Source organism: Pongo pygmaeus, chromosome 11, assembly GCF_028885625.2.
Source record: "Pongo pygmaeus isolate AG05252 chromosome 11, NHGRI_mPonPyg2-v2.0_pri, whole genome shotgun sequence".
Lineage (NCBI taxonomy): Eukaryota > Metazoa > Chordata > Mammalia > Primates > Hominidae > Pongo > Pongo pygmaeus.
The window spans coordinates 57,849,560-57,862,078 of NC_072384.2; the positions used below are offsets into that span (position 1 = coordinate 57,849,560).

A 12,519-nucleotide genomic window follows, 5' to 3' on the forward strand; every position below is an offset into this window, starting at 1 on the left:
TATGATGAGATGTTTGCCCATGATAGGATCTTTACCACTTTATAGGGAAGAAAAAACATGTATCCAAAACATTATAGTCCAATATGCTAAGTATGATACAAGTAAATACAAGTATGAGAGTGGGAGTGTGGAAGTGATTGACACATACAGAAGATCATCTTCTTTCTGACAGGAAGCAAAAGCCGTATTAATATATTCACTGGATTTCAGATTAAGCTGAGGAAATGAAAGGATTTTAATTTGACTCACATTCAAATTGTAACTTTAAATTTTTCTTGTAATGGTTAATTAACATGGAACATTATAGAACATCTGACAAGATAAGTGCTACGTGTTCTTACTATGTCCCCCAGTTCTTACCTGACTTCATTCAGCCTCTGGTATTCCTGCCACCACACTTGCTTGTGTTGTTTTATTAGTGTTTGTTCTTTGGATAACTTTGAAGTCAACATTGCCTTTCTGATCTAGATTTAGAGGAACAAAAGAGGAGCAACTTCAAAGTTTTCAGAATGTGTTTTTCACAACAGAAATGCTTAATCTGAATTTTCTAAGTTAAATAGTTGCTCTTTTAAAATTCTTATTAGTGCATCTCCTAACACAAAATCTACCTAAAATAAATTTGATTTTTTAAACCAGGGAGGAGAAAGAAAAATGGTTGGGAATACTGACAAACTTAAAAACTTTTTAAAGTACTTATTAAAACAAAGGCAAAGTCATTCTATTTTCCATACACGAAATAGATAATACCTTAATTCATATAACCCCAGAAAAGTTTTCAAGAGGTTTCATTTCTCCCCTTTTGGATTTATCTTCCTTGTCAGGCATAATAGGCATCTTTATTCACATTTTTGGAGGAGAATAGTTACTGAATGTATGAGAAGTTAAAAGATGTGGTCAAGATTATAAAGCTCATAAATGTCAGAGTAACAAAGAACCTTGATGTTTAGATTGGTTTCTATCTGATCCCTCAGCATAAGATGGGAAAGGTTCCTTGGATAAGTTTTTAGAAGGCCTGGCTTCAACACTTACTAGAAATATGACCTTGAACACACAATTTTAATCTTTCAACTCTAAGTACGTCTTTGTAAAAAAATTTTTTTAATTTAAGCAAATATTTATTTGAAGATACTTAAAGAAATATGAAAAATCATGTAGCATTGAAATCTAAATTTTCAACTAAACGTAATTTTTCCTCAATTTTACAACTTTTTAAAAATGTAGCACATAATTAATGACTATGAGTTTCTGCTGAAAGGTTATATCAGCCCTGGCTTGGATCTGTTTGCCTTAGATCCATTTCTGGCTGTTGCCTGATCTGCTCCATCTCACAGAGCAGCTTGTGTTTCTCAGGCACCCCTATCAGTTGGCTTCAGCCAAAGCAAGACCCTGGGAGGGGAGACTGAAGGCAGGGAAGAAAGGAGAAGCCGAAGGATTATGTCATCTTGCCTTCTCTACTCTCACAGAGTCTCCAGGAGCATTTGCATTGTGTCCATTGCCCCAACTTTTCTCTGAACAGTTCTACTACGGTTCCAACTATCTCCGGATAACCTCACCCCAGGAATTTGGCATGGCCTTGCTTCTTCTGTATGTCCCTCTGACCTACGGATGGCAGTGATTTCCTGTACTTGTCAATCTCTGTATTGCCTCCCAGTCCTTTGCCTTCTCAGTGCTATCACCTGCATAAACACTTTCCTATATTAAAAACCCCTCTACTCTAAATCCTCAAGTGATGTCTGTTCCCTGGTTAGACTCTAACTTATACTCATGCATACTCCAAACTGAAGTATTCCATATTAACAATTTTAAACTACAAACATGTAAATCAGAAACTTGATGAAATATGCATATTTCATAATTTCTCTGCTGTTAAAGTACTTAGTACCCTAAAAGCTTTAAAAGAGCAATACTGGAGATGTAAAGACTTCAGAAGACAAGTTCTAAAAAGGAATCTTTATAATGCATGCTATTTCCAGCCGTCATTCACTGATTGCTTTAACCTTGAGTTTATCTTTCTGCTGTTCTGGTTACTGATTCAAAATTAGGGGTATAAGAAAACAACCCAAAGATTACTTTTAAAAAATAAAAAGTCAAAGTCAAATATTTTCCTAAGAAGGTAAGAGTGTTACAATTATAAAATTTAGGAGGAAAGTACATTTTTAAAAGCACAGGACCCTGCAGAAAAACATTCAGCAGTCTCTATTTTATCTACCAAAAAAAATAAGTACACAGCATTTCTAAAATCTGACATTTTAACGTTCACTTTAAGAATACTTAAAACTCATTCCAGCCATTTACCATACACAGTCTCCAAAGTTTGTTGCAACAGATACAACTTTTAAAATTAGATTTCTTTGGCATATTTGGTACATATTGTACAAAAAAATTAAAATACATTGGTGAAAGACGGGGACACATTTTTATAGTTTGAAAAAAAATCAATGCTCTCGCCTTTGGGCCCACGGAAAGTTCAATTAAGTAGACTATAAAAGTCAAAATAAAGCTACTATTTTTCACTAGACAATTCCAATATTTTCAGAACTGATCTTTTAATAAATTCACTCATTGATTCCACTTCTATCCTTGGGCCAAAAATGAAAAAAAAAAAGTCTTAAAAAGAACAAAAAGATTTAAAGTTCTATCTTTAACAACAGAGAGATGTCTAGGTGATTCCAATTCATTTTACTGAGCAATACACCATATGAAGTCAATACTTAGGATGGATGATAATTTGTGCAGAATGCTGATGATTCAAAAATACTCTGGAAACATGCCACAACAATGAATTCATAAAAGAATCAGAAACCAGGGGTTTCCTGTGTATGGCTTATTGTGATGGTCCAAGATAATAAAACCCTAAATAGGTACCTTGAAATATTACAAAAGCCCTTTGAACCAGAAGATCCATCTTTTGAGACAGACGCCAATAACTAGTAGACCACTGGTTACATGTATGTATATGTTTGTCAAATTTCACTGGGATGTATGTTTGAGATATATACATTTTACTATATGTGAGTTATAACTCAATAAAGAACTGTTAACATAAATAAAAAGAAAAAAACAACTACAGTAAGATGCAATTTCTCATTTATCGGGCTGACAAAAACTCAATTGTTTAACAAAACACTGTGAGGCTACAGAAAGCATGTTCCGTCTAATATTGCTAGTGGGAATACAAAGTGATACAACCCCCATAGAAGGGAACTTGGAGATGTATCACAAGATTTCATATGGATTTATCCTGTGACTTAGCAACTTCATTTATAGAAATCCATCTGAAAACTATATTGGCAAAAGTATAAAAGATATACACACAAAGCTATTCACTGCAGTACCATTTGTAATAGAAAAAGATTAGAGCACAAAACTTCCATCAGTAAGTGTTCTTGCCAAAATTAATTGAACTTGAATCTGATCAAGTCCCTAAATATAACTATCAATTTACTGGAAATACAAGAAACAGAAAAACATGTTGAATGACACCACCAGGATGTAATCTGCCTAATTCAGACTATAAGACAAACAATACAATTTCTTCAAAAAATAAATTACAAAATACAAAAGGATAGAGGAGCAAATCTAAAAAAAAAAATTATAATGTACAGACCATATCTAGAAGCTGATTTAAATAAACTTTAAGACAAAATTTTTGAGACAATCAGGGAAATTTAACACTACATATTTGAAATTATTAAGACATTAACATTTTTAGACATGGTAATAGTATTGTAGGCTTTTAAAAAATCTCTATTATTTCAGCAATATATGTTGAAATATTTATGGGGGAAATATCATGATGTCTGTGATTTGCTTCAAAACAATCTGGCACAGGGGGTCATTTGTGGGTAGGAGTATAGAGGAAACAAGGGCCAAAAGTTGATCATTGTTGAAGCTGAATGATGTGACATGGAGATTCACTATACCATTCAATCCAATTGTGCATATGTTTATAATTTTCTACAATATAACATTTTTAAAAAGAATTAATAGAGGCTTGAGCTGGACAAGAAGTATCTAAGCAAAGAAATTCAAATTTAAAAATAATTGCAAAGATCTCTTTTACAGTTAAAACACTGGGAATGAACAGTTACACACAATGTACAAAAATTGGTCTCAGTTTTTAGCCCAACTTTATTATTTGTCTTCAGGTTCAATCTCAGCCTTTGAAAGACTAGATCACTGACTGTCCACTTCAGTCTTATATGGCTGGCATCCCAGAAATTGTGCATGATCAATGATGCAGTGATTATATAGATGACCATCACATCTAACTTGTTAATAATATCAGTAGTACAAATCAGACAGGCAGCTAAGTATTCTAGATGTAACTTGAAGCAATAATCTCTTTATGTGCTTTAAATGTTAACATTTTATCATTTTATTTAAATATGTTTATATTTAATATTTCCAGAGAAAAGTGCTGTAATAATTAACAATGATTATTAAACTGTTAATTACATGTCTTAAAAAAGAATGTATTTAAATGGTAAAATAAACAGGGAAGTAGGCTGATAATTAATACAAACATTAAGAGAGAATGTGTTAGCTATGTAACATTAAGAATAATAATACATTCTTTTTGAGCCTATATATTTTTAATTCAAGCAATATATGAAAGAATAAGAGAGATACTATTATAATCATAATTCTAGTTAGTGTGTACTGTTTGGTATCTTAGCATTCAGGACATTAAAAAAAACTTTGAGTTGTATTTAATTTCCAGTTATTTAATTCCACTTAAGCCATGAGTCTTTTAAGAAAAAGTCCTATTTGGCAATTGTTCACAACTTACAAGAATAAATTAAAAGCAAAATGTCAACTTGCCACCTCTAAATTAAATTAGAAGGGAAGACTCCAAAAAATAATGTACAACAATATTCCCAATGCATCTTCCTTAATCCAGATATAACAAAAAATGAAAACTGCGTGAAGAAAAAAAAGCAAGTGTTAGAAAATGATGAAGTACCTAGGACACATTTTGTTCTCACTAACTGAAATTCAAAACAACAGACATTCCAAAATGCTTTAAAAGGACAATTCCTTATCATCATGAATCTACGGAGACTAAAAATGGAAGCAAAAGCTTGTCAAAATGATTGCTACAGACTGTGAACCATTTTCATTAGTTAAAGACAAGGGATTTTTTGAGATTTGCCAAGCTATGAATCCCAGGTACACAGTTATTTCTAGAAAAGCTTCTTCCTGAATTACATTCCACTATGAACAAAAAGGTTACTGATGTTACTTAAAATGCCAGTTGAACGTGAGCATCTGTTTAACCGCACAAATATGTAAATACAGAAACCACAGTAGCCATCTAGCAGCTGACAGTGCTGAGAAATTATTGTTCCTGCACTTGATATCAAACTGTAAAAACCACAATAATTAAAAATCTGAAATATATTGATCTTTCATAATGAGTCTATCACCAAAGAGAAATTCACTTTGATAAAATACTGATTTTAACACTCAACCATTCTACATTCAGCCAAAATGTCTTTTTTGGTACATCTCGAATGGATGGATGGATGGATGGATGGATGGATGGTATTAGAAATATAAGTGTGTATATAAAAATATATGAATATTTATATTTATCTATTCCAATACTGACAAGGGTGTAGAGAATACATTTGTTTGGTATCTTTATTAAAACAATACCTTGGGAAAGAAATTTGGTAACAGGTCTCAAAAACACTAAAAAACACTCACACCTTTGGTCCAGATGTCCCAATCATGGGAATTTTTCCTATGAGAGTAGAGGATTCTAAAACATGAAAAGTATCTATGCTTGAAGTAGCATAATTTCTATTATCACAAAATTGGATACATCTCAAATATCTAAAAATTGGGGTGCATCTTTTTCTCTTTGGAGTACTTGTCATTCCTGTTTTCACCTAGTTAATTCTTTTGTATTATATTTTTAATTGACATATTGTAATTGTGCATATTTATGGGCACAATTTGATGTTTTGATACATATATATGTTACATAAAATATATGTTAAATCAGGGTATTTAGCATGGCCATCGTCGCGTGCATTTATCATTTCTTTGTGGTGAGTATATTCAACAGCCTCTCTTCTGTTTTGTAATATACAATACCTCACTGTTATTCATCCTCACCCTACTGTGCAATAGAACACCAGAACTGATTCCTCCTATCTCATTGTAACTTCATACTTTATTGGCCTTGAGATCCCAATTCCAAAATCCCTTCCTCAGAAAAGCCTTCCCTAACCACTCAGTGAAGATCAAATCCTATTATACACCAAACAGCATGGTTTTTATTGCAGTTTATACATGGGATAATTTTACTTCCAGGCTTATTTGATAAACACTGACTCCTCTCCCTCCCCCAGCAAACACTAAACTTCATAAAGGTAAGGGCTATATTTTGCTTACCATTGTATCTTCAAGGCAAATAGTAGGCACATAATAAATATTTATTGGCTTGAACAATTAAATATTTAAAAGATTATGTGATAGACTGTTAGGGAGAAAAGTATACATGATTTCATGCCTATGTTTATCATGGGAAAAATAAAATATGCATTATGTTTATGTTTATATATATGTGTACAATAAACAGAAGTCAGGAATATGAAAAGTTTTGTTAGGATGATGGTAATATAAGTGACTTTACCACAAAATTTCTTTGAATGTTCCCATAACATTAACTTATTTTAAAGTTATATAAACCAAATAAATAATTCCCTGGCTTTTAAGTGGTCGCCTTAGTTTGAGGAGATATGTCCCATGAATATATGGTAATCTCTCCAGAATAGAGTATCAAATGTGCTTTGAAATAATAACAATTGCCTTCTATAAAAAAAGATATTAACAATAAAAGGCAAAACAAACAAACCATGAAAATTTTAAATACAAATAACTTGTAAATTACGTAACAAGTTGCTTCACCTAACCTGTTTTTAAATGCAGCCAAGTAATGAAAATACTGTTTTCAATGAACTCTATTATTTGCACAAGAGAGAATCATACTGTGTGAGTAATCCTAAACTACACATGGTCCTAAAATACTGTGCAAAATCACTTGCACATAATCTCCTTTCAAATCTAGCCTAGGTTCACCCTGGCTTGGAACATATATTTAAGCCAAAAATGGAATTCTAGAAAAGAGAGCACCTGAGGACATATTTGTATAGTGTTGGAGAAGGAGCCTTAATCAGATAATAGTCCATGGCTGGTAATCACTAACAATTTTTATTCTTCAGATTAAGTTGGAAGTTGTTGAAAGCTAATAAAATAACCGTCTTTCAAAAAATAAAGTTGAATTCAGACCTCGAAGAGTTGTTCTGAACATTAAATGGGTAATGTATGAATGCATGTAAACTATATAATGGTGTCCGAGAGCATTCGATAAATGTTAGCTGCTATTCACTATTATTACTACTTGGGAGTTTCTAACAACTATTTGGAATGTCATTTATTTTCACATTCGCAATGTAAATACTTTCTAGCAATTCAATTTTCTAAAACTAGAAAAACACATACACAACTTCTAACCTTTAGCTTTGCAGAGGCAGAAGCCAATTTCTTTGCTTCAGTTAATGCACGCAATTGTTGATAGTCTACTGGTTTGTACTTGATGTTTCTCATCTCATTTTTCATACGGAATACCAGATTATCTATTAGTCACAAAAACAGAAAAATGACAAAGAAAGAATATCATGTTATTGGAAGTCAAAATATAATTAGGGCAACATGTTGATTTCAGATCTTATTTTTAAATATTTTTAAGCAAATACAAGAAATAATATATTACAATATTGATAATATATTTGAGGCCTCTATTTCTAGAAATTATTATAATATAGCCACTTTATTTCTTGCACAGCATTACTTCTGAAAGGGTACAGAGGGAATGCTTTCATCTAAGTTAGTACCATATATTGAAGATTTTAGAAAATTATAATACCAAGCTACAAAGTATGACGACTGTTAACCCATTCTTTTTATTTAAAATGTGATAGACATCAACTGTGAATATTAAGTATCACATCATTATAAATCAAATTATATAAACAGATTTTTCGTCATAGATGCATTTTAACTTAGAAAAATCTAAATAATTTTAATTAAATTTGAAAAAACGGTTGAAACTGAAAGCTAAAAGTTTAATATGTTGAAAAATATTAAAATGATGTAAAATGTCTCAGTAATCTACATCCAAATATGTGCAATGTCCTAGTCTGGTATGATATGAAAACCATATCATAAAGTAAAACATAAGTAAGGGTTACTCTAAGTTCAAGTAGCATAAAGTACAATAACTTCAGTAAATTGAACAAAACATGTACTTCCACCTCAATTATATGAATAATTCATCTGTGTCATATAAAGTAATTGGATTTATTAAGTAAATCATGGATTGCATGACTATAGGAAGCTCTCAAATGATTTCAGGCCAATCACAGTGAAAGGAAACAAGGGTAGGGAGACCTGGCAATATGGCCAAATAGGAACAGCTCTGGTCTGCAGCACCCAGCTAGATTGATGCAGAAGGTGGGTGATTTCTGCATTTCCAACTGAGGTACGTGGCTCATCTCATTGGAACTGGTTAGACAGTGGGTGCAGCCCACAGACAGCAAGCCGAAGCAGGGTGGGGCATCACCTCACCCAGGAAGCACAAGAAATTGGGGAAACTCCCTCCCCTAGCCAAGGGAAGCCATGAGGGACTGTGCCGTCAGGAATGGTGCACCCCAGCCCAAATACTACACTTTTTCCCATGGTCTTTGCAAGCCACAGACCAGGAGATTTCCTCAAATGCCTATGCCACCAGGGCCCTGGGTTTCAAGCACAAAACTGGGCAGCCATTACAGCAAACACTGAGCTAGCTGCAGGAGTTTTTTTCATACCCTAGTGGTGCCTGGAATGCCAGTGAGACAGAACCATTCACTCCCCTGGAAAGGGGGCTGAAGCCAGGGAGCCAAGTGATCTAGCTTTGTGGATCCCACCCACATGGAGCCCAGCAAGCTAAGATCCACTGGCTTGAAATTCTCACTGCCAGCACAGCAGTCTGAAGTTGACCAGGAATGATTGAGCTTTTGTGGGGGTAGGCGCATCTACCATTACTAAGGCTTGAGTAGGTGGTTTCCCCCTCACAGTGTAAACAAAGCCACAGGGAAGTTCCAACTGGGTGGAGCCCTCTGCAGCTCAGCAAATCTGCTGTAGACAGACTACTTCTGTAGATTCCTCCTCTATGGGCAGGGCATCTCTGAACAATAGGCAGCAGCCTCAGTCAGGGACTTATACATAAAACTCCCATCACCCTGGGACAGAGCACTTGGAGGAAGGGGCGGCTGTGAGCGCAGCTTTAGCAAACTTAGACGTCCCTGCCTGTCAGCTCCTTGCAGCGGATCTCCAAGCATAGTGTTCGAGCTCTGCTAGGGGTCAGACTGCCTCCTCAACTGGGTCCCTGACCCCCATGTCTCCTGACTGGGAGACACCTCCCAGCAGGGGCAGACAGACACCTCATACAGGAGAGCTCCAGCTGGCATCTGGTGGGTGCCCCTCTGGGACAAAGCTTCCAGAGGAAGGAAGAGGGAGCAACCTTTGCTGTTCTGCAGCCTCCACTGGTGATACCCAGGTAAACAGGGTCTGGAGTGGACCTCCAGCAAACTCCAGCAGACCTGCAGCAGAGGGGCCTGACTGTTAGAAGGAAAACTAACAAACAGAAAGGAATAGCATCAACATCAACAAAAAGGATGTCCACTCAGAAACCCCAGCCGAAGCTCACCAACATCAAAGACCAAATATAGATAAATCCACGAAAATGGGGAGAAGCCAGTGCAAAAAGGCTGAAAATTCCAAAAACCAGTACGCCTCTTCCACTCTAAAGGATCACAACACCTCGTCAGCAAGGGAACAAAACTGGATGGAAAATGAATTTGACGAATTGACAGAAGTAGGTTTCAGAAGATGGGTAAAAACAAACTCCCCCGAGCTAAAGGAGCATTTTTAACCTAATGCAAGGAAGCTAAGAACCTTGAAAAAACATAGTCGAACTGCTAACTAGAATAACCAGTTTAGAGAAGAACATAAATGACCTGATGGAGCTCAAAAACACAGCACAAGAACTTCGTGAAGAATACACAACTATCAATAGCTAAATCGATCAAGCAGAAGAAAGGATATCAGAGATTGAATATCAACTTACTAAAATAAAGCATGAAGACAAGATTAGAGAAAAGAGAATGAAAAGGAACAAACAAAGCCGCCAAGAAATATGGGACTATGTGAAAAGACCAAACCTACGTTTGATAGGTGTACCTGAAAGTGACAGGGAGAATGGAACCAAGCTGGAAAACACTCTTCAGGATATTATCCAGGAGAACTTCCACAACCAAGCAAGACAGGCCAACATTCAAATTCAGGAAATACAGAGAATTCCACAAAGATACTCCTCGAGAACAGCAACCCCAAGACACATAATCATCAGATTCAACAAGGTAGAAATGAAGGAAAAAATGTTAAGGGCAGTCAGAGAGAAAGGTTGGTTACCCACAAAGGGAAGCCCATCAGACTAACAGTGGATCTCTCTGCAGAAACCCTACAAGCCAGAAGACAGTGGGGGCCAATATTCAACATTCTTAAAGAAAAGAATTTTCAACCCAGAATTTCACATGCAGCCAAACTAAGCTTCATAAGTGAAGGAGAAATAAAATCCTTTACAGACAAGCAAATGCTGAGAGATTTTGTCACCACCAGGCCTGCCTTACAAGAGCTCCTGAAGGAAGCACTAAACATGGAAAGGAACAACCGGTACCAGCCACTGCAAAAACGTACCAAATTGTAAAGACCATCAGCACTATGAAGAAACATCAACAGACAAAATAGCCAGCTAGCATCATGATGACAGGATCAAATTCACACATAACAATACTAACCTTAAATGTAAATGGGCTAAATGCCCTTAATTAAAAGACACAGACTGACAAATTGAATAAAGAGTCAAGACCCATCAGTGTGCTGTATTCAGGAAATCCATCTCACGTGCAAAGATACACATAGGCTCAAAATAAAGGAATGGAGGAATATTTACCAAGAAAATGGAAAGCAAAAAAAAAAGCAGGGATTGCAATTTAGTCTCTGACATAACAGACTTTAAACCAACAAAAATCAAAAGAGACAAAGAAGGCCATTACATAATGCTAAAGGGATCAATGCAACAAGAAGAGCTAACTATCCTAAATATATATGCACCCAATACAGGACCACCTAGATTCATAACACAAGTTCTTAGAGACCTACAAAGAGACTTAGACTCCCACACAATAATAATGGGAGACTTTAACACCCTACTGTCAATATTAGACAGAACAATGAGAAAGAAAATTAACAAGGATATTCAGGATGTGAACTCAGCTCTGGATTAAGCAGACTTAATAGACAGCTACAGAACTCTCCACCCCAAATCACAGAATATACATTCTTCTCAGCACCACATTGCACTTACTTTAAAACTGACCACAGAGTTGGAAGTAAAACGCTCCTCAGCAAATGCAAAAGAATGGATATTATAGCAGTCTCTCAGATCACAGTGCAATCAAATTAGAACTCAGCATTAAGAAGCTCACTCAAAACTGCACAACTACATGGAAACTGAACAACCTGCTCCTGAATGACTACTGGGTAAATAATAAAATTAAGGTAGAAATAAAGATGTTCTTTGAAACCAATGAGAACAAAGACACAATGTACCAGAATCTCTGGGAAACAGCTAAAGCAGTGTGTAGAGGGAAATTTATAGCACTAAATGCCCACAAGAGAAAGCATGGGAAAGATCTAAAATTGACACCCTAACATCACAATAAAAAGAATTAGAGAAGCAAGAGCAAACAAATTCAAAAGCTAGCAGAAGACAAGAAATAACGAAGATCAGAGAAGAACTGAAGGAGATAGAGACACAAAAAACCCTTCAAAAAATCCATGAATCCAGGAGCTGATTTTTTGAAAAAATTAACAAAATAGACCACTAGCCAGACTAATAAAGAAGAAAAGAGAGAAGAATCAAATAGACACAATAAAAAATGATGAAGGGTATATCACCACTGATCCCACAGAAATACAAACTACCATCACAGAATACTACAAATACCTCTATGCAAATGAACTAGAAAATCTAGAAGAAATGGATAAATTCCTGGACACATACACCCTCCCAAGTCTAAACCAGGAAGAAGTCGAATACCTGAACAGAACAATAACAAGTTCTGAAATTGAGGCAGTAATAGCCTACCAACCAAAAAAAGTCCAGGACCAGATGGATTCACAGCTGAATTCTACCAGAGGTACAAAGAGGAGCTGGTACCACTCCTTCTGAAACTATTCCAGCCAATAGAAAAAGAGGGAATCCTCCCTAACTCATTTTGTAAGGCCAGCATCATCCTGATACCAAAACCTGGCAGAGACACAACAAAAAAAGAAAAGTTCAGGCCAATATCCCTGATGAAAATCGATGCGAAAATCCTCAACAAAATACTGGCAAACCAAATC

The 12,519-nt window shown here is 35.4% G+C and overlaps 1 protein-coding gene across 4 annotated transcripts in view; it reads right to left on the minus strand.

The window, feature by feature from the left end:
- CCDC148 (coiled-coil domain containing 148) overlaps nt 1–12,519 on the minus strand; it is a 280,505-nt gene that overhangs the window by 173,288 nt on the left and 94,698 nt on the right. For 3 of the 4 annotated variants that reach the window (XM_054477298.2, XM_054477300.2, XM_054477299.2), the window contains 2 exons: nt 7,528–7,649; nt 361–464 (listed from right to left, as the gene is read on the minus strand). In XM_054477298.2, the coding sequence (XP_054333273.1) occupies nt 361–464; nt 7,528–7,649 (226 nt within the window). The remainder of the gene's footprint in view (nt 1–360; nt 465–7,527; nt 7,650–12,519) is intronic. The other variant, XM_054477301.2, reaches the window with a different exon arrangement.